General features: G+C 35.2%; 1 protein-coding gene across 2 annotated transcripts in view; it reads right to left on the reverse strand.

The window, feature by feature from the left end:
• Positions 1–11386: 11386 nt before the first annotated feature.
• The window catches only part of LOC136038964 (stress-activated protein kinase JNK-like), a 29521-nt gene continuing 16749 nt past the window's right edge, over positions 11387–24158 (reverse strand). For both annotated transcript variants that reach the window (XM_065722483.1, XM_065722482.1), the window contains exon 3: positions 11387–17441. In XM_065722483.1, the coding sequence (XP_065578555.1) occupies positions 16865–17441 (577 nt within the window). In that variant the 3' untranslated portion in view covers positions 11387–16864. The remainder of the gene's footprint in view (positions 17442–24158) is intronic.

A 24158-nucleotide genomic window follows, 5' to 3' on the forward strand; every position in this document is an offset into this window, starting at 1 on the left:
AACTATACCAAACATTCCAGCGTCGGTACCAATGGCGCTGTGAAATTCTAATTTTTTTTTGTTACGTATAATTAACGTACTTTTTCTTACTTTTCTCTTCAATTACTTAGCTTCCATTGGTGTCAGGCTTCAGGTAGAATGAAAGTATGGCTTTTGATAAATATGCAAATTTTGACTATAAGCCATCCCCCCTCCTCTCTAACTTTTGGAATCTAGGATAAATTCAGTTGCTCTCAGGATATACAGGTAAAAACATTTTGTGTCATACCTAGTCCAGTGAAACAGTTCGCCTGCCTTGCTGGAGACTAGCGGGCGATTCCCACTCGGTGCATTTTTTCCTGGATTTTTCTTTTTTCATGAGGGAGAAAACAGGCAAGTTATTGTCGAAATTATGCAAATCTATAGAAAGTCACAGTTTCATTCTATTTTAAGCCTGATTGAAAACTATACAGCAATTGAATAAAAAAGCAAGAAAAAATATTTTTATTTGTATGACATGTAAATAGATCTGTCTCACCCCTTGATAACAGAAAAATGGATATTTTCAAAATTAGTATGTCTACAAAAAGTCGAGGTTTCATTTTGTCTAAATTCTGAAACCCCAGTGAAAACTATTAAGAACTTCAAGTGAAAAGTAAGTAAAAGTGTGTTTGTTTACCCCCCAAAACTCAGAATCTCATGGGACCATTGGTTCCAGCACTCCAATGTTTGGTACTGTTTCTAAAACCTTCTCAGTGTTTAAGCACACTGGTAAAAATAGTGAGACGGTGAGGTTAGTTAAATGAGACGTATGGACCTCGGTGGCCAGCAGTTGAGAATTAATATATATTTTAAAGGCGTGTTCCGAAGTCTGAATAAATTACCCTTCACACCCTAGAGTTTGAATAGTAAAGAAACCTATTTTGTGATTTAATCGTAAAGTAAAAAAGGATTTAAATGAAAATAAATATAAATTACAGAATATGAAAAAAGTGTGCGTAGTCTTTGATAATAATGTGTCTTCCATGTAAAAAAAAGAATAAAAATAATCGAACTATGAAGAAAAGAAGAACAATTAAGGCATCTCACCAGCATTCGAAATACAGACAAGCTGCTAAATTGTCAAGGGCCTGATCACCAGTGACAAAAAGCACTTTTAGAACCATGGCATTCAATTCACCTTCATTGAGACAACCTTGTATAGTTACTGTCAAAAGCAAAGGTTGGAACTATACCAATCTAAAGTTTAATGAATTTGGTTCACTTTCGCTATTAGGGCATCGACAAGGAATCTTGAGTCTTTATAGTATCCGGCTACCACCATTATATCTTTCCACTAGGCTCCAGAAACGTGTTCAGAAAGCAGAGATCTGACTGGCGTGGATGGTGTAGGGTGGTCAATCCTGTAGGCTGTCTTGGTAGCTCTGAGGGCCCCCATTCTCATAACATGGCCTAAATATGACATTTGGCTTTGGCAAATAATATCTAAAATAAGAAGTAGGTTGGTTATTTTTCGGATCATTACATTTAAGACTCGGTCGTGTGTTCAGGAACTGAACGTCGACAGCTGACTAAACTTCGAAGGGACGAGCACCAGACCTTTATAATTACTCTCTTTTGATAGTTTATGCATAAAATCAATTGTGTATGTATTTTTGTGTGTGGTTCTGCGTGAAAATTGAAAAATATGCTAACAAAGGAAGCCTCTAACGTTAAAACGCTGATTAATTTTGATTTGTTTCATAATTTCATCACAATAAAATAGAAACGTTTTAATAATTCAGTGTTATTTTTATGAGTAAAAACAATAAAAGGTCGATTTTAATGTACAATTTCAAGCTATAATTTTTTCCTTTTTCGACAAAAAGAAATGATTTTTGAAGTTACAGACGTACTATTTCTTTGGTTGCATGAATCAGTGATAGTAGTTGTTTAAACAGCGGTACTGGTCAGAAAAAGCTAAATAGTTTTGGCCCAAAGCACGACTAGCTGTTATTCCTTTCGCCATAATTGGCATTTTCCCAGCTGCATTTTTGAATCTTGGACTTTCCCTTCTCGTTATTATCTAGCGCTACCTTTCATCTTGACATAGAAAAAATAGATGACTCTCTTAACTTTTATAAAACTTCTATAGTTAACTATGGAAAATCAGAGGGCTTCGACCAAGATTTTGACAATATGTTATGTATATACTCACAGTCAAATTTGAAATGAACATCAGAGAACATATTATAGGGAGTAGACGTTTCATAGCTGGGAGTCTATTTTTACACCGTCATTTTACTATAGATCCTCTTTTCATTTTTCAATTCGAGAATCCATCATGTTACATTGATTTAATTTGATCAATTCATGGATGAACACCGATACTATGATAGATGAACACCGATAATAGATGAACAAAATTGCCAGGTCTTGTCCACAAAATTGAACGTAAACTTATAGGGAAGAAGGTGAAATAGTATTAGCGCTGCTGGTATAAGAAAAATTCTCTTGGGAGATTGAAAAAGTTCTGTTGACGATCCTTGTAATTTTTATTTTGCTTATTTATGCGCCTTGATGATAAACCCTCAAAATATATGCCTAACTAATTGGCCTTCGACCGGTTTAGCGCTCCTCGCGGAGCTTTTTGTAGTTAGTCCCCCCACTTCACCATCATCACTGCATTGCATCATTGCACTCAAAATATTTATTTATGCTTACAACACAAGGTTCATCCATCCCAACTTTAATTGGAAAGAAGAAGATGCTTCAATCTACTACAAAATACTCTTTGAACAGTGTATACTTTGGTCTGGTGGGAATTTTCAATGATAAAATATTGATGATGCTGAGGAACGAGGGGACTTTCGGGAACTAATCCGCTTATTTTTTTTTTTTTTTAAATTCCCTCTCTTGACCTGCATAACAAAATAAGAAGCAAAGTTGAAACGTCTTCAAACGCTTTTAATATGTAAGAACAAAATGGTAAATGTAGTACAAAAAAAATAACACATGATAAGGACAAAAGTAAGCCCTACTACTTTTTGTGGTAATTTCTGCTCGTTTTAAGTGGACTGGATTATTTGCTGCAATTTACGTTTGTTTTGGGTCTCATTTGCTTCAATGATTGTGATTTCTTCTAAGTTTCTACTATTATTTTACATTGTTGCTCCAGTGCTTTGATTTAATGCAGCTCTTTATTTTTGTTTGAACAACTGCTCTTTTTGAAAAAAGTTCTTTTTTAGTTGATTTCAGATTACAACCATGAATATAAACGAATATTGAACATCATCTTGTTATTTGTTTTAACTGCTTGCATATTTAAGTAAATGCATTTGACTTCATTTACTAATAACGGTTCTGGCTATGCCTACAAAAAACTGTTGGAACACCTCCAAAATCATGAGTGTAGGGGCCATTAATGCTCAGTGTTTGAAAGACTTGGACCAAATGTCGTCAAGAATCATTGCTACTAACTTTGCGTCCCGGGTGTCTCCATAGACAAAAATTTCATGTCTCCATGCTGATACGCCATTTTGACAACCTCGATGTACATAGTGTTCTTTGGATTTAGTTTAACGTACAACGAAAGTTTTAACTTAGCTGTTGACTGACGAATTGAGACGTTAACGAGTTTCGGAAACTCACCTCCCAGTGGTAGTAAATATGAAATTAGATTATATAGAACTTATTTACTCAGGCAGGAAGGATGGGATAAATAGGCAGACAGCAGGGTTCATTATAAATAAAGAAGCTTCCAAGTCTTACTTTGGTTGAGAAAGTATTAATAATATAGTTATAGTTGCTCGTTTTACGGCTATAAAGTGTAAAGTATTACTTATAGTAATATATGCCCATGTAGAACCGACTCTCGAAGATAGTAGTGACTTGGATGAATTTTACATAAAGTTACAAGAACGAACAGAAATGATTTTAGGTATAAATGGGGTATTTTTACTTGGGAATTTTAATTTTCAGGTTGGCAGGAATAGGGCTAGACGGTGATCTAGCCTAGGTAAATTTGGTGTAGGAAAGGAAAATAACAACGGCTATTAACTAATGCAATTTTGTAGATGTGACAATTTAGCTTAGATATAGTAATTACAGTATTTTGTCATAAAATAACATGGTACGGCCACGGTGGTGAGGCGACCAAATTGATCGATTATGCTATTGTAAATTGAAGACTGGCAGGATTGATACAAGATACTAGGGTAAACAGGAGTGTTCTTATTGATGTTAAAAGTAAAGACTGCCATCTATGATAGTTGGAGCGATGGCTGCACCCTAACATAGGATGAATAGCCTGAGCTGCTCGAAAATAGTTTCGGATTGGAGCAAAAAGTATACGATTAGGATTTTCATAGCCGAAAACCCCTTAGAGGAGACTTGGAGCCCTCCCTCCACTTTGAATAGCAAGAAAGATCACTTTTTTGCATGGGTAGCACTGAGGCATCCTCTTTTTTTATTTTCACTGCTAGTGGGGCACTGGAAAATCATAGAGAGCTATTCATGGGCTCATTTTAAAGGAAGTTGCCGTGGCCCCACCCCAGGGTAACTGACCTGGTTTCCAACCTCCTAGGCATTTTTGTTGTTTTGGGGGGTGCATTTGGAGAAACAATGATTATATAGCCCATAGCCCTTGACTCTCCAGATGGAGTCCCCTTTTGCCCTCCCCCCATAAAAATACTTGAGCTACGTCTTGGCCCCTAGGTGTAACCTCTGATTGTAACCATAAACAACCCCACTCATGGTTACACACTAAAATAAATACACATATACATACATACAAGATGGTGTAACACACGTATCTTTTGAAAAGACGATATAACAAACGTATCTTTTGAAAAGTTGATATGATGTCAAAGTGACTCTGCTGCCTGGTTCCTAATGGTTTATTATTTATTGATTCGGACCAAAATAATTGATTTTGGGTTGCCATTGGCCAAGGTTCGTCCTTTATTAGGTTGTAGCTACCACTGCAACCACGTTACCAGATAAGAAAAAGTCGAAGACTTTTTCCTGTGGGTAATATATGATAAGAAAGATTTCTAAAATTTCAGAGTAATTGATAAAAAATGATCTTTCAAGGATAATTCTACTAATGAATGGGGTTTAAAAAAAAGAGCTGACTAGGTTGTGAAAATTTCTGTGGAAGTAAAATAAGCTTAACATTTATTAGAATGGTTTTCTATCACTAATGACTGTCATGCTTTTCAAAAAGCCAGTGCTTTAATTTAAATAAACGAATAAATTGAAAACTATGGGTGAATAGATCATTTAAAGAGGCGCTTGGGATTGATCAGAATTAGCTTTTTATAATTACGGGCCTCACGGACAAAAGAGTGGTCTGGTGGCTTTAAAAAGTATTCCAAAGAACGAAGTATGGTCCACATTTTCCAAGCGAGTCCCTTTTCGGTGTCACCGAGTCCCCGTATCCCAAAAGTTGACAGTATCCCCAAACAACGTAATGAATTGACAAAATTGTTTTAATATCGTCATACTAAATTATACCTATTCAAAAGAATAATGTTAACTTTTTCTATCATGATCGTATCTTTAAATTGCGTCCTTCGAGTTTCAAGATTCAAGATAGCTAACTGATATTTTGTCTAATCTTATTATTAAAAGTTTCTGAGAACTATCCCCCGGGATTTCTCATGAAAAACTCTTAGATGCACAAAATTTGGATTAGACCCCGGCGCCACGCCGGCGCATGCATCGAACGCCACTGACGAGAGGCCCGGTTGATCGCCGCCGAAGTGTCGACTCTGAATTAATTTGCGGCAATTCTTTAACCACAATGTTGGAGCTTTTCTTTTCTCGTGTGGTTAAGAATTTCAATTTTCTTGCTTAGAAATCAAGTACAGTTTTCAAAATTAAACAGATGCGCACACAAATAGTTTGTAAGAATGTCATGTGCTGGCAGGGTGAGTTTTATTCAGCACTAGTTAATGTTGCGCATCCATTGAGTAGACAATTGTCTTTCGAACAGACACCAGAATTCCATATGGACTTGAGATTTAAGGGCCTCTCTATTTCAAGATACCTTGGTGTAGCAAATAATCAATATTTCTTGTGAGCTTTATTTCTTATAAATTTATATTTCTGGTGAGCTTTGAAATTTGCCACCAGCATCATGGGCTGAAAAAAATATTTGGTTGGTCTGTATTTAAGAGCATAGATCTTCATTATCAAAACAATCTGGATTGAAAGGTGACATACCTTCCAAATCCCTTCTGGACGTTTAATGGTATGAAAGCTAAGCGGCAAGATTTTCCTATCAACCCAGCTGGGGTGTAAATGGTGACGATTTTTCCAGGATTATTGACCATCCGCATATCCATGGATTGGTTGCACTGACACTTGGGGAGGGGGGAGGGGGAGCAAAGGCAGAAATATCCAATGGTTGGATGCAATGGAATGGTATTGTCAGCAATATGACCCCCATGCTCCTTGGCATAATTTATCACATTTGGATGAAGATGAACATCATGCTTCTCTGGTGTGAGCAGCTTCTTAGCATCAGGAGAAGCGTGCAAATGCTTTACTAAATATTTGATGTAATTGATAAAGATAGGACATTTGATCCACCTATGAAGAGAAGACTTGCTATTCCTAGCACAGTGTTACGAAGATAGTCCTTTATTAAAAAAAAATTCATACTTTTAGGCTTCCAAGTTTATGTAAAAACAATATAATTATATAGTGGATCAGTTTTATAAAAGTTGGTTTGTCTATTCATACAAAAAATCTGTTAACAGGCATTTTAACCTGTAGTCTAGGCCTAGACACTTGTATGGGTGGGTGTAAGCAGCATTTGAAAATGTAAAATGTTATAATATATGGTTAGACTTGGAGAATCGTAAGAAATACGAGATTTCTTGAGAACAAGGTTCCAAAGGCTCTCCTGTACATATCTGGTTTTATTTAAATAGCCATAAAAGAAGAAAATACATAGTAAGTTTTAAGGATAATTGAGGATAACAGCCAGCGACTCACAAAATTTCTAACTCATAAATGGGCCCAAATGTGTTTACACATAAAGCCAATAATAGAGAAAGACTGATCAAAACATGAATGTTTGCCGTCAACAATTATTGCGGCGGCGCATCACCACTGCTATATTTCGCGCCGCCTGCCCTCCCTTATGGGCGCGGCACCGGTGTATAAATTGGATGATTTGGGTTAAAAAAGCTCTTCTTTTTATTAAGCACACCCCCCTCTTTGAACTTCAAAAATAACTCCATAATAGCAATAAGAATTGTGTTATGCAAGATTCTCAATGTGAAGATATAAAAAATTCGCTTTACCATTGAAAAGTAATATCAATGTGATAATATCAAAAATTATGTCAATCAATGGAAAACCATTGAAAAGTTTCTTGTCTTAGGAAAAGTTGTGTCTTAGGAAGGAAACTTTGAAATGCAACGATGAATATTAGTGAAACCGGTTTAAGCTTGTTAGAAAAAAGCAAGGGCTTGTACAAGCATTATGTGTGAAACAGATCATATTAGAGTAAGAAAAAAGTAAGGGAAGCAGAAAAGGTATTAAAGTGTGAAATTAGGAGGCGTAAACTGGTGGTTATGGATAAAATTGCGAAGGATCTCAAAGATGCAGCCGGGCGGCATAACAGTAAAATATTGCATTGGCATTGAGAGAAAGTAGTAAGTCTGGACTTTTCTCGTTTAAAAATAGAAGCGGGGCTCAATTAATGACAAGGAAAATGCAAAAAGAGATTGTTGGCAGAACGCTTTGGGAATGTCTTACGCAATTACAAAGTTATACGAAATGAAATAGAGAAGAATGAAGAAGTTTATGACAATTCACAAGTGATAAAACTTTTGTTTAGGGAAGAAGAATTAGTGACTGGGCTAAAAGGATCAAAACATTGTAAAGCCTCAGGTGTTGATAGTGCGGTAAATGAGTTTTTAGAATATAAAGGTTGCAAAGTTAGAGACAAATTATTGAAGGTTATGAAAATGGTTTTTGAAAAAGGGGAAGTACTCTCCGATTTTAGAAAACTAATTAAATCCTTTTGTAAGAAAGGTATTAAGAGTGAGTGTAGTAATTATAGAGGTATTAGCTGGGTTTCAATACAGAATAAATTAATGTGTATTATTATTTTTCTTAGACTTAGAGATGCTGCGGATAAGCTTTTAGGAGAAGAACAAAGTAGTTTTACGAAGGGTAATTGATGCGAGGGGAAAATTTTCTATCTTAGATTAACAATTGAGAAGTGCCTGAGTCATCAAGCACCTTTAGTCCTCAGTTGTGTAGATTATGAGCTGTCGTTTGATTCAGCCGATAGAAAAAGCGAAGGTCCTATCCTTGAATGGTATACCAGATGACCATATTAGTGATTAATTTTATGTATGAGAATAACATTGCTGCGGTTAAGGTAGGAAATAAGGTTAGTATCTGGTTAGCTACTGAACCAGGAGTTAAGCAGAATTGTCGTCTATCCAATCTATATAGATCATTTTGATGGACTTCGTTCCATGGAATCCGGCTAAAACTGTGGAAGAGCGCAGAATCAAATGGGAAGGTAAAATTATCCTAGACTTATATATGGCAGAAGACTTGACTATCCTAGATAAAAATGTTTGCAAAATGATTTAATTTTTAGAGTTTTAGAGAGTTGAGGGTGCAAGATTGGGTTTGAAAGCTTATGTTGAGAAGATTTAGTCACTAAGGCTCGGAATAAATTAAAGTGAAGAGGTGATACTGGGTAACGAGAATATCAATCAAGTGAATAGCTTCATTAACATGACTAGTATTATTAATGACGATGTCTGATTCAATGAAGATGTAAAAAGTAGAATAGCCAAGGCCCAGAGCGTTTTTCATCAGCTGGAACTTTTTTAGAAGAGAAGGAGAGTAACTCGGAGACTTTAGACTAGAATATTAAAAGCTACAGTGAAGATATTGGTCCAGTATAGTTACCGAACGGTGGGGCCTCGGAAGAAGATTTGTTAGATGTTTTCCAGAGGCATTATCTAGTTGTAGTTTTGGGTACCCATTTGATTGACCATAGTTCAAATAACTATCCGTACGAAAAGTTTGGTTCATTCCCATTTTGTAGAGGCTATATTGAGAGAAAGGTTGAGATGGGTAGGATACGTTTTGTGACTGAAGGGTGATAGATTGTCAAACATCGTTCTTTTCGGTCATCTATCTAGGGCCAAATAAAAAGCAACTTGTCCCCGGATTGGATGAAAAGAAACTCGTAAGGAAGAGCTTAAAGGAAACTGGAACTTCTTGGGAGAGGGTAAGGAGTAAAACTGGATAGACTGTGACGGAAAAAGAGCGTACGCTGTTGTGTTGAAATCGGGCGGCTTGGAGCTGCACCGACTTGTTAGTAGTAACAGCATTCCTTGGATATTGCAGAAATATGCTTTTGGAAACCTCAACATTATCTTTTTACCTTAGTTTAAAACCCCCTCAATATTCTCTAAAGTCTCATGAAAATACCCTTGGCGTTTTTCGATGACCAGAATCAAATATTCTTCGCTTTCCCAATAATAAAAAAAACGTATATGTAAACAGTGGGCAACTTGGATAATTTGCAACGTTTGCCCCAGGGATTATGGGAGGTTGTGTCCTCCCCAGAGGCATACTACTGGATTTCTTGACTAGTTTGGGCAAAATACCTATTAAAATTTTCTGACCATATTTGGCTTTTGGTGGGGGAAGGCAGCTAAAAAGGGCTTGCGAGGAGACTTGTTGCCCTCCAATTAGTTTGACTTAAAAATGAAAAAAAATTCAATTTCCAATTGAATAACCTTCCTCCAGAAGTATTTTGAGACAGTTAAGAATTAGACATTCTACTGAGACATTCGATATTCTCTCTCAAAATTAATTTCTGCTTTGGGACAGTTGAAAATTAAACAAGGATATATCATACACAAAATTCATATCTCAAAATTTCTAGTTATGAGCACTTTAGGAGCATACTACTTGCCTAAACAGTAAGGGCCCGAAGGAAGCTTGCAGCCTGCAAAAAAAGACCTAAATTACTGTCTAGGCTTTGTTCAAACACAAACAATGACAGAATAAAGTTCTTTATTCCCTTGCATTACCTCGTCTTGACACACTTTCCGAGTTGACCCCGTATCTTTCTTGACTTTTGGTAGGCCGTAAGTTAACTTACTTTTTTAATTGAAAGTCCTGTATTAGGTCCTGGTACGTTAAGTAGCAAGTTCGGATACACTGAAAAGATCTCCCAGCTCATGAACACATTTGCTTTCTTACATTTCTTTTTAAAAAAAATCTAGCTATTTGTCCGTTACTGTTTTAAATTCTCTGAAACAATTCCTTTTTGTTTATCCTGACATTCCGGTGCACACGCTATCCTGATGTAAAATATTCCATCATTATAGGGTAAACACTGACATATTTTTATAGGCGGGCGAATTATTTTACCCTAGTTAAACTCTTGTGGTTCTATCAATAGGATATTTAATGGAAGAAGTTGCAAAGCAAAGAATTAGATTCGGCTTGTATTATTTCTGTTCTAGTGTGATTAGTATTTAATGTAGGTGGGAAACAGGCAACCATTAAGACGAATCACCATTGATTGATATCCGTTTTGCTAATATGTAAGCGATTAGAAACACGAAATTCCTGAAAAGATGCAAATTTTAAGGATTACCAATCCCAATTATAGAACAAACATCCCTTGAGAACAGTGGCATCTCAGCAGTTCAAGGATGGAGATTTTTTTTACTCATTTGTATTTATCCATTGAAGTTATTTTGGCACAAAGAAGTAACTTGCAATTTGCCTCAAACCACAAAATATAAGATCACGCGAAAATCCGTCGAAGAACTCATCCAACGTTTAAGCGCAGCCGTGTGAATGAAGGAAATGTATCGTGTGGTTTTTGATACCAATAGTTACTTATCGATATATTGGACATTTATGCATACCCATATAAAAGAGAAACATTGATGTTTCAGCTGTTGCAGTACAAATAACTTATTTAAGGCAGAGTCTGCTGACGAATTGCTGTTAGTTCGAATATCTATTGACAGATTTAATAAAAAGAAATCAAAATTAGATGAGACTGTTAAATACAATCCACTCCTCGTGTAGTCTAAAAAAATTCAGTACCGATCTAAAAAAGAACAATATTTTGCATAGAGAAAATTTTTCCAGTGAATTTCCTGGCCAGGAAAAACAAATTTCCTACCTTGACCTAAAATAGAGGCAAATCAAGCATTAGCCCAAGTCACAAAACTTCTTTGCATCAGCGACGTTGAATCCACCCACCGAAGGAAAATTACTAGCGAACAAATAAGGGTCGATGAACACGCTCTCTAAACATTGAAAGTTTACATTCTTACGATCGCAACATGTCACTGCTCAATTCCTGGCAAAATCTAACCTAAGCGCTAATGAACGTAATCTCAAAAACACAAAACGTCGTGGAATGTTTTTATTCTCGTGATCGCAATACAACACAGCATTTCTTTTTTTAAACAACGACCAAAAAAAGCAAAACATCACAAAATTCGAGTAATTCTCGCCTTCTTTTCCAATGGCTTTCTCACAGATTTTCTACTTTAGCAAAGAAAAAGAAGAAACTGTCAAAACAGGACGGAAACAAAACACAATATCGAAATTAATACATGGCAGTCATTATATTAATAAAAACGAAAAGAAAACAAACAATACAAGAAAAACAAATTCTCAACCTGCACCTTAGACTGGGTTTAAATTTTCCCCTCGCTCTTTTTACCTCTGATTGAAATAAAACATAGTTTGAATTGCCAGAACCACACTACAACCATATTTGTCGAGAAAAAAAAAAGCCAGATTTGTGAATGATCTATGTTCTTCATTGAGTTTAACAACATACATGCGCAACAAAAGTTGGAATTTGGTATGAGAAGCCTATACCAACACGACTTCGTTCCCAAATATCTAAAGCTAACACTGGATCTTTAAACCTTTTATCAGGCCAAGTGTGCAGATAAAAAAACTGATCTTCCAAGCATCCACCTTTCCTGATAAAAGTTGCGATGATAAATTGAATCTGACCGATCTCGCCAAATTATACCTTCAATGGGATACCTTTAAAAGGGTATATACCTTTAGTGCAGCAGTCGTTTGTAATTCTAGTTTCTCGAGAAACGTGAGTAAAGTGTGTGTCAAGCCTCAGGCACACATATATTTTTATAACTGTCTGGGTGGGAGGGTGTTTTTAATTTTTTAATATGTATATATTTTTTGTGCCACCTTGTCAGGTTACCAGCGCAACCACTTAAATGAAAAAAAAATATATTATAGATATTTTCATTTATTAGGTAATTCAAAGTCAGATAGAGAAAAAGCATCAATGTCACATTTGATTTTTGAAAGCGAGACAAAACAAGAAAAATTTTTTTTTTTGACGGAACACCAAAATACTGTTCGTACGATTTGAAACTGTAAATCAGCACCACAAAAAATTAAATTTATATAGAGGGCAAATGCTCGCCTTTTTTCATTAGAAACCTTTAGAACTGACACCAAATCATACCCAGCATTCGATAATATAAGATTAGCATTCGTCGAATCCAAGGCCGTATCCAGAGGGGATTTACTGGTCTAAACTCCCCCTCCCCCAAATTTTTTTCCAACTCACAAAAAGGTAAGAAAAACACATATAAAGCAATTTTAAGGGGTCTCTTAAGATTTTTGTAAACCACCCCCACTTGTGCAAAAAATAAAACCCCGTGAACAAAATCATGGATACACCCTTGATCGATTCCGACGATATTTACCCAACTTGTCTTCTATACTATTTTCTAGTTCTATGACCACCATCCATTACTTATACTAAACTTAGTTTTATGTATTCACCTAAATAAATAAAAATTCTTCTATTAGGAAGGGTTATTATTACTAATTTTTAAGATAAAAATTCAACATCTGCAAAGACTAAAAAAGAATGGAGCCATTACAAACGTAACCACCTCATAACGTCAAATATTATCAACTTTTTATGAAGGATTCTTTCTACTAAAGAAGTTTGTTATCCTCCACAGCTTTCGAGAACCATTCTAAAGTATTCTTAAATAAAACTACGGAGTCGATAGGAGGGGGTCATAAAGAGCTTCATCCTTCTCAAAGGACTACGGAGTCGAACCATACCATAGTTATTCAAAAGCAATTATTGAAATTTGGGGGCTTAAATTTTATGCAATTTTGCAATAAACAAACGAAGAAATAATAATAAAAAAAAAACAACATAAATGTACAGTTGAACACTCTTTTCAAATAAAAAAAAAGAACTTTCACAGTGAGGAAACAGCTTCAGTTCGTAGGATAGTTAATTATTTGCAGGATAAAGAGTGGACTACCCCATCTCTAAACATAAATAAAACTGCAACCACGAAGAGAACCTTGTTCCTCAAATGGTAATACTGCATCGAAAAACCTCCTGACCCCCTTGTCCACTACAAACTTAAACAAATAGCAATAGAAAAAAGTGGACATAAATAGAAGATTTTCAAAGCTATGACGTTGGAAAAGGCAGGACCGTATCTTGCCAAGCCAATATATCAAAAAAGAAGCAACCCTTTATATATCTACTTTATTTTTAGCGTGGGGGTCATCATTTAAGTTTAAACCTTGATATAGATAAGAAATTGAGCATTGTAACTTTTATACGTCCCGCAAAGTGACCTGATTTGAAGGACTTGAGGTCATCTATCTTAAAAAAAAAACTAAAAACACAGCTTGCCTATATGCCCAGAGGTCTAGAATTTCAGATTCCAAAATTTTCCACAAAAAAATTCAAAAGAAAAACAAAGCTTCCATTTTAGAAGACTGTCAGAAAAACTACTAAAAAAAAGAAAACATCAATGTTTATGCTAAAAAAAAAGAACAACCTTACAGATAGGCATGTTAAACAAAGAGACCCTGTCTAAAAAATAAAGAATAAGCGAAATATTCATGTTTTGAAGAACGCTCAACATTTAAACACATTCTAATAAATCCGTTTTTTTAACGCACTTAAGTACGCGGACATCTTTTTTTCTTGGCTAATATACAGAAAAAACAACTTTTAAAGCTTATCTAAAAAAAAAATTCTTATACTTTTCATAGGTTAAGAGAATAAAGGGACATTAGTTAATTCTGGTACATTATGGGAAAGTATGCACAATCTTAACAGAAGAACAATTCAATTATTATTGCACAATTAGCTAAACTACATAAATTAAACAATAGTTATGAGTACTCTAGGCAAAATTATTCTGTTACAATACTAAATAAATTCAAAAATATCATCACATTAATGTTCAACCACCAGGTTAAAGAAGAATAAAAGGGAGAATGTGATCTATTTACAATTTTCTTTACAAATTAGTTACAACAATAAAACAAAATCTTTGACAATAATAATACTAAGCTCAACAATGGCGATACTAATAAAAAAAAAAAGAATGAAAAAAAGAGGGAAAATGTGTCTGCTTATCGGCCCAAAAGGGGGCTGGAACTTTCGCCCAGGTCTCAACTTCTTTGAGATTTTAGTTTAAAGTATGTGCATCTTGAGTAATTTAATGTTGCCTAATTAAGGTATTTATAATCATGAAAGAAAAATTAACACGTGATATTTTTTTTTCTTTGTCTGAACAAAACTTTCAAGATTATGATTTGGTTTGAATATAAATTTGAGACAAATGACCCCATGGATTTAATCTCAAATCAATCCAGATTGTGAAAACAAAGGAACACCACATGTTCATTTTTCTTTCATTGTCATACACATAATAATTGGTGATAATCATGTAAATTGTCAACTTTTTGAAAACAACAACTGATAAAAGTCTACCACCCCCCCCAAAAAAAAGAAAGAAAGAAAAAAGGTCCACCTTTAAAAGCTGAATTAAACTTCTAGAACTAAAAAGGCTTGATTGGAGATCTTGACTTTTGAATTGTGTTTATTTTTAGTAAGCTAATGTTAGAAAAGGAGAAAAAATAAAAGAAAAGTTGCAGTCTAAAAAGTAAGATCTTCAAAAGAATCAGACCTGCCCCCTCTATAGTTATTAGTGTTAAACAACGAGTTTAAGATTAGATCCCTTCTAAAAAAACAACCCTGAGCAAAGAAAACCTAAACTATAACGAAAAATTCATCACACAGAAAAAAAGAACAAAGAAAACAACATAAGACTGTCATTACCATTCACTATACATACGGTGCCGTTAAACACGTTGAGAAGAAATAGTTGAACTAATAAACAACCTGTTGTGAAGTTTTCATATTTATAGTTAAGGAAAACAAAAGAAAATACTGTAAATTTATCTACACAAGTTAAAACTGATAAATGTATTGAAAATAAGCAACACACCACAAGCTTTATCTAAACAATAATGAAAAAATTCATAATCTGTATCCATTTTTGAGCCAAAAAAATTTTGAATTAACTGGTATAACAAACAAGGTTTTCTCAAAGGTTTTATGACAATCAAATCATCTGAAACTTGTGATAGCGCAGTTTGCTCATATCTGCTTGGGGTTCTGAGGTTCGATCCCAGCTGCCCCAAGGTTGGGCGACAGGCTTGCTACCTGTTCCAGTAAATTAGGCCCACCAATAGAAACGTCGACGCTCTGTGCCATCAATGGCTCTTGACCGCTAACCTGAAACCCTAATTCGTTGAGTGTCTCAACGATTCATTTATCGGACACATTGTCCTGTTTAAACTACTGTATACCACAACCGTCTGTGAGACGGATATAATTTGATTCCTATATTCTAATGAAACTGATCACTGGAATAAGTAGCAATCCTAGGCTCGAATTTTGTCCCAAAAAGCATAAAAATACTGCTTCAGAACTTGAGTCCAGCCCAGGTAGGGAATATATCAGACTAGATATACCAGAAAATCTTCAACCCGGAAAATATTGATCTAAAAAGATGACTACCTTAAAAAGAAAACTCAACTTCTAACCGAATAATCAGGTTATTCTTTGGAACCACAATGATTTTTAAACGTTTCCCATGAGTGAATGAAAGTTAAAAAAAAGGCGGATTAATATCATCGGAAATTGCGGCACTATTTCAAATTGGATAATTTTGAAGTTTGTATAGTCAATCAAGAAGACCTATTTGCCTATAGATTGCCTATTGTGGGGCAGGTCACTGATATATCATTAGGCATAAGCTTAACGGCTAGGGTAGAAAAACTTTCCTATAAATTAGTTTGAAACCAACGCATTTTATATATGAGAATTTATATCCATTTTTCAGTAGGAACAAGAGCGGTTTTGGAATAACTGATAAAGTAAAAAGGATTTTTTATTGTATTATAACGATATGATTAAGGGTATTCGGTTATCTAACACTACAAACGGGAAGTCCAAACTAACTGTTAAACTTTTCTATACAATGGACGATGTCCAATTTTCGGCAATAAATTCACCAGAGAGGAAAACCCCGCTGCGGACCAGGAACCCAAGGATTCGAAAAGATTAGAACTATTCTAGCTTCAAGTGTTTTAAGATTACAGCAAAAAAAGATTAAAAATAAAGTAAGGCCTAACGCAAGTTTCGGTAATCATAACTGCTCAATGTTAAATCAACTGATCCAATAATTTAACTAAAAAATAACCAATTCATAGTTACAAGTTATTCTATTTAGGTTTAGGATGTGCTTAGATAAAACAGTAGTCAGCTCAAAAGTGTAGAACTTTTTTTTTCACTGTCAATATACTAAAATATACTCGTATTGTATAGTGCAAATTTTGAGCAATTGCACATACTATGCAATTACAATATTATATAGGGCATAATTAAAACAGTTATATTATATAGGGGCATAATTCAAATAGCTATAAAGAAAGAAAAAAGTAAATTTCTTCTGAGCAAGGTTTAACGACGCCAGCCAAAGTACTAAAATAACTGAGCAGCTTTCTACCGCCTCGAAGAGGACTCTCCCAAATCTTCATTTTGTCCATTCTGACTAGCTTCATATTCAACAACCTCTTTATATATAAGTTCTTTCCACTGTTCTACAGTATGCTCTTTTTCGTCAACACTATGGTCAAATGGACCAGGCGCAGGCGCGTTGACCTCCGACTCGTCAAACCACAAATTTATATAAGGATGCATTAAAGCATCGTCTACACATATACGCTTGTTTGGATCAATTACAAGCATTTTATTCAATAAATCCCTGGCTTGGCTTGCTTTCAGTCTACTATTCTCTGAATATGTATCGGCAGGAAAAAGTCCATCTGGGAATAATTTTTCAAATGAATAACCAGGATATTTCGGCCTATTTTCAACATAATTTCTAACAGTTGGCTGAAGACGTTTCATGAAGTCCTGTGACGGGGTACCAAGCTGCTCAATGATTTTATTCCATTGATCAATATGGTCAGTTCCCGGAAATAAAACATAGCCACGTATCATCTCGCCCATAATACACCCTACACTCCAGATGTCCACATTTTCCTTATATCCCATCCCTAGGATCACTTCTGGCGCTCTAAAAAAAAAAAAAAAAATATGAAACAATCAAAGACAATAGCAGAAAAATACACAGACACAAATGAACACACCAAAAAAACAAAAACAAATGAACGGGTTCCTGAGATCTAACCAAAAGCCTAACTCTTGAGTGTTTCGTTTACATAGCAAGTACCATGACAAATGACACCATAGCCTTTCGGGACGTTGAGGGACAGAAAACAACATCATTGAAAATTCATAAGAGTTTTAGTGTTTAAAAAAAATATTTTTGTTGTGATTTCTTTGTTTTAAACCCATTTCCTTCAAATGCATAGAATAAAATATTAGCTAAACAAAGCTTTCAATTTAAGCCTTCAGATTCGTTTTCAGTAAAGCAAAAGCGACATTCAAGCCTTTTTCTATTTTTCGGGTGGGGGAGGTTTAGGGATGGAAAAACCCTTACTTGTGGTAGTTTGCATTACTATTAAGTTTAGTTTCATTGCTCGTTGTGACTTCTGTTCGTTTTAAGTGCTGTTTTTTCATTCATTGCAATTGCCGATTGTTTTAGGCTTGCTATTTCTTAGAATCTAATTTTTGCTCAGCTTAACCTTTGGACTCGCTCTTTACTTTTCACGAATGAAACCTTTTTTAAAACATGTTTAAAACTAAAACAAACTAATACTTATTCCAGTATTAATTTAAAAACAACTTTTTCAGAAAATAAATTTTTCTAAGAGAAGTGAAGAGGTACACTAAACCAAAGATGAACATAAATAAAGTCAAATTTTCAAGCGTAAAACTACCATGAAACACTCATCAATGCATAAATGAAACTAAAAACGAGTAATCTGTAGCGTTTAAGCATTGTCTTTTTTTGGTCAATAGACCATCCCTCTCATCATTCCCTCAAAGTTCCAACTTAATACCCTAAGCCATTCCTATGATACGCCTTATGGACAGCCTGCATGCACAAAGAGGGTCTTGATTTAGTTCAACTGTTCCCTTATAATTCCATGAACTTTTCAGCTTTACACTCTTAGTCTTAGGAGTAATAGCAGTAACGGGAGCGATAACAGTAGTAATAGTAGTGTTGTACTAACGGTAGTAGTAACAGTTGCAATGCACACATATTGCTTTTTGATCAGTTGAACATCCCCCTCATCATACCCTGGAAGATTCAACTGAGTACGCTAAGCCTTTTCCTAAGATACTGGTGATAAGATATTGCTACGGTGGTGTTAGTATTAGTAGCAGTAGTAGTAGAGTTAGCATGCACATATTACCTTTTGGTCAATTGAGCGTCCCCCTCATCATTCACTGACAGTTCCAACTTAATACCCAAAGCCATTCCCGAGATACGCCCATTCGACAACCCACATACACATAGTGTGTTTTGATTTAGTTCAACACTCCCTTCAACCTTCTCTGAACGTTCCATCTGAATGCCCCTGGCCTTTTCGACACCAAAGGTCAAACTTATCCCCTTTCCAAATAACAAATGCTACATGTAAACAAAGGGCAAATTGTATAGCTTAAACCCTCGCCTAAGAGCCATGTGTGTGTGTGTGTGGGGGGGTCATCTCAGAGACACAATTATTGGACCTTTCAATCATGCTGAACAATATGGCTATTACGATGACTAATTTTTGATCTTATATCTTTGGATAAGAAAGGTGCATCGGAGGCGGACTGGTTGCCCTCCAATCACTTTTGATTTTCTAAAAGGCACTAAAATTTTAATTTCCAATCGAATGAGTCCCTTCTGGATTCTACGACAACTCCTTTCAAAGTGCCATGGTAAAAAAAAAAAAAAAAAAAAAAAAAAAAAAAAAAAAAAAAAAAAAAAAAAAAGTGGAAAAAACTTCGCTTTTTACTTAGGCAGCGCTATTGCGCAGTATATGAAAGGGCTTTATGTAAAATCATAATTTAGGGCTTTTTAAAAAAATACAAAAAATACCTATAAGTGGCTGCTACATAATTCCTCTCCCTCCAACCTCTAACAAATTGAAAGCTCTAGAAGGTGCAACTTTAAAAGCAGACAACTCAGAACATGATAAATGGGAAAGGAATGCATATTGTTAGATTTTGATAACTCATGAAAGATTAGAATATTGGAAGCTACAGTGATGACAGTGGCCATGTAGGGTTTTGAAGCGTGGGCGCTTCAAAAATGGAGGAGGATTTGTTAAATGTTTTCCAGAGAAGTTGCCTACGGATTGTTTTGGACACCCGGCGACTGACCGTATCTCGAACAGTACGTTGTACGAAAAATGTGGGCCGATCCCGCATTTTACGGCTATATTGAGAAAAAGATTGAGATGGCTAGTACTCATTCTACGATTGAAGCATGATAGATTGCTTAAGATCAGCCTTGTCGGGCAACTGTCTAGGGCCAAACGAAAAGGAGATTACCCTCGAAAGGGGCGGGAGGATGTCGCAAGGAAAGATTTAAGGGAAATGGTAATTTCTTGGGAGGGTGTAAAAAGGGAGGATTTGAACAGATTGGGACGGAAAAGGAGCTTGCATAACTGCGTTGGCCTCAGGCAACCTAGTGAGGCAGTGAATTGTTAGTAGTAGTTAATCTTCTTGAGAATCCTTAAGTAGTAATTTTAGCGAATAGGAAAAAAAGTTGTCACGGAGAAAGAACAACTCAGTGAGTCATTTTATTAAGGTGTTAGCAGCAGGAAGAAATAATCTGAGTCAAGTAATTTCGGCCAGAAATTTTGGCGAAAGTTAAACCCGAGTGATAATTTTTAATTGTGAGATTATAAATGGCAAATTTGTAATATAAACAAAAGAAGCATCAATGATCGGAGTAGAGGTGGAATTAAAATGAAAGTAGGTAATTGCAAAGACTAGCGGTTTATCATCCATGACCTATTGCCACGGGTCTAAACTTTTATTCTGTAACGGCAATTCTGAAACAAAAGTCACAAATTTGCAACGTGATTTTCTTTTTTAAATAGTAGCGTAACAACACAAATAATCTTTAGCAAAAAGTTGTATAAAAAATCAAGGACTTTAGCCACCTTCTTCTTTCCTTAGAGGCAGGAAAGCAATGAATCTTATTTCTTCTCAAAAAAATTTCAAATAGTTAACTCTGCAGAGTTAAGTTTTCAAAACTAATAATGAGGAGCTCCACCCTTGCTTGCAGGCGGGAGAGGAGCCGTATTCATCGCAAAATTTTCGAAGAACACCAGCAAAATTTAGCACAAGCGAAAATAAGTAACAACAGTCCCCCCCCCCCTACCCCCCTCAACTTTAAAGGTCGGGATATTTCAATCCATGTTCTAATACAGTAGAGAAATGAAATCTGACAAATATAAGTCTCACAGCTATTTCTATGACAAGCCACCTAGGTACTATATAGAGCCCCCCCCCCCCACTTCAGTTGAGAGCCCTCTGATCCTCCCTTAAATTTTTGACCTTTCACATTCGTTTCTTAAATACTAGACAAATTAGATAGCGGTTCTTTGACAGAATCGGGATAAGTAAACAGTTTCGTGGATATCTCATTTTTATCCTAGGAAATGAGAAGATCCTGACAAAGGAAAACTTAATTAAAAAAGGAACTAGCCTAGAGGGGGAAAACGGCAAGGGACTTCATAATAAACTTGTCTAGAATGCTAACAACAGGAAAAATCGATTAGGAATCCCCATATAAGCCAAGGGAAATACTAAAAACAGATAGGCTATTACATTTCAAGTTTCAGCAAGTTGTTGAAAAAAAACAAACGTTTTTAGACAACATATGGTAGAAGGCGTGTATGAGGAGTAGGTGTTCTCTCCTCAAAATCTCTATGTTTCTGATAGCTCTCCTCTAGACTCCTATGATTTTCCTGTAAAATTTAGTATTTTGACGTTCGTGTCAAAATAGATGTTATATAGATGTCGCTATCAAACAGATAGCTATCACAACGCACTATATACTCGTACCTCCTTAAATACTGTCTACTATCTACAAATATTGTCTATGTGGTGTCAAACTCTAAGCAATGAGCAACTCGTGCTAATAGTAGCCTAAATACAAGTCTAAAAATTATTTTTGATAACAATATATACATAAAGATATTACATTTTTTATGGTAATTCTAAATTAAAATTTCTGAAGTTTACTGTTACCAACCAAAAGTTACAAGCCTGAGAAGAATTACTCGATTTTTGAAAAAGCGGCAAAACACCCCTAAAAGGGAGGTGATCTTAATGAAAATTAAAGCATCAACTCGGGCTTATCAGAAAACTCTATTGCAGAGTTTCAAGCTCTTATCTCGAAAATACGGAAGTTTGATTTTTTTAAGAAAAATGATCATGGATACGTTTTTATTTTATTTTTTCAGGAGCGAAAGCATCGAATTGACGGTCCTATAAAACAGGAAAAAGGCTAATTCAAACAGAAAACAATTTCTAGGGCCCTTTTTAAGTAATATTACGCCACAGTAGAGTGGCGTTTCCTGCCATTTTGAGATGGCCAATCAATTCAATTCAATTAAAAAAAAGCCTACATTCAGCCACCTGGTTTCAGAGGCAGTAAACTCTCTCGGCAGCACATTCATTCCTAATGAGTCAAGTAATCTATGCAAAATAGACCAATAAAGAAATTTATTTTAAAGCTTCATTTAACTGATTCCTTTAACTAAGAGGTTTGATGAAGTTATGTGTAATGATGTGTAATTACGCATCAGCTATTATAGGGGACGGCTGGTGAGCCTTTGTGTGCGTGTGTGTGTGTGGGGTAGAGGGTGTCTGATTACCTTTTTTTTACCCTCTTGCCCACCTTCAAATTAACAAAGAATGATATCTGTGGGGGGGGGGATTAATCTATAATCTTCCTTGAGTTTTTTACTAAGTCTACAAAATGAGTAATATTAGGGCAATAGCCCTAATATTACTCATTAGTAGTTTTGGTAATTGGAAGTGATTAGTAGTCATTGGTAGTGGATGTTATGGTAAAACATCTTTCCCTTCTAACATAAAGATTACATTTTTTGCATACCAGCAAAAAACCTGAATTTGGGCTAATAGTAATCAACACTAACAAAGGAGTTTTGGTCACAAAATTGTAAATAGATAGAATCAGCTTTTACGGGATTCTCATTATGAATGCTTCATTACCAACCAAAAGTCACAAGTCTAGAAGAACTTTCTAGTTTTAACAAAAAGGAATAAAACCCCCCTAAAAAGGGTGAGTGATAATGATAAAAATTCTGCCCTCAAATTTATCGTATCAAAAAGTTCTAATACAGGGATTTAAGCTCTTATTTACAAAATGCAGAATTTCGCATTTTTTCTTGGAGAAGAACATCACAGATTCGTGGAATATGAGAATGTTTGTTGGTTTTTCTGAAGAGGCGATTGCATGGAACCAATAGTCCTAGAAAATCAAAAAGGCTGATTCGAACGAAAATTAAATGTCTTCCTCCGCTTTTAAGTAGCAAAAAATTGTGGTACAGCAAAGTGACGTATTTTGCCGTTTTGTGGCACAAAATCCCTATGGCCCAATGGAGCCCACACAACCATCGGACGAAAGAGACTGGAATCGAGTAAGATTCCAGTTTCCGAGGCAGTATTGCCACACGATGGCGTATTCGTCCTTAAAAATACAGGTGATTTTTTTTTCAACTGAATGTAGGGAGCATTAAAACATAAAACAAAACACAATATTTTGTATATGAGGGGAACTGCTCTTCCTTAACCCTTGTTCTTTACGCTAAAGTCTCAAAATACTTTTCATTCAAACTCAACGGCTCTTGTGGTTCAAGAGTCGTTCTGAAAGAATTGTGACAAAAAGCCGATTCTTAGCGTTCTTTTTTAAGTTTTAATGTTGCTCTTTAGTTTCAGTTGAAAAAAATTACGTTTTAACTTATTATATGACCATTTTTAAATCCTCAAACTTTCTTCCAACGTAAAATTTCCCTGTAAAAATGTTCATATATTTTTCAATAAAAATCCAATATAATCATTTTTTAAATCCTACTAACTTTCCATTTACAGAATTTAATAAATGAAAATATAGCGAAAACGGGTATAACATTTTAAACAATGCAATGGACAAAAAAACCTACTAACTTTAAATAATAAAGAATACAGATTATTTCGATTTCACGTCGGAACCCTTTATCAGAAGAAAAAACAATGTTTTCTTCAAGGGAGAGTCTTGCCAAGAGAGGGCCCCCCCCCCAAATCCCGTGTGATTGGTATGATTTAGTCCGATACAGCTAAAGGATTTTGGAGACATCATTTATTCAGGGTGGGAGGGGGGTGGTGATATTTCAAAAGAGCGCGTTTTTAGGCAGACATATTTTAATTCATTCTAAATTGTTTCAGAATTTCCTCGGTGTTCATAGAGTCATGGAGTGAATTGAACCATGCCAAACAAGAAAACAAAACTGCCTTTTTTCTTGAATCCAACAATTATTTTTTCTAGCAAATATAGCTTTTGTGTTTTCAAGTTTATTTTTGTGCATTCTTTGACACACCACTATTTTAGCCAAAGAAGGGACACGAAATTAAATTTCTTACATTAATTAATTGTTTTACGGTAAAATTTTACGTCTTTTATTTACAATAAATTACCTAATTATTATGATAGGAATAGTTCTCCATTTCATTGATTTTAAATATGTAAGTCTCATCAAGTTCAGTTTTACCCATCAGAAGTTACGAGCCTGAGAAAATCTGCCTTATTTTAGCAAATAGGGAGAAACACCCCCTAAAAGTCATAGAGAACCCTAATGTAGAAGTTTCAAGCTCATAT

Source organism: Artemia franciscana, chromosome 18 (genome assembly GCF_032884065.1).
Source record: "Artemia franciscana chromosome 18, ASM3288406v1, whole genome shotgun sequence".
Classification (NCBI taxonomy): Eukaryota; Metazoa; Arthropoda; class Branchiopoda; order Anostraca; family Artemiidae; genus Artemia; species Artemia franciscana.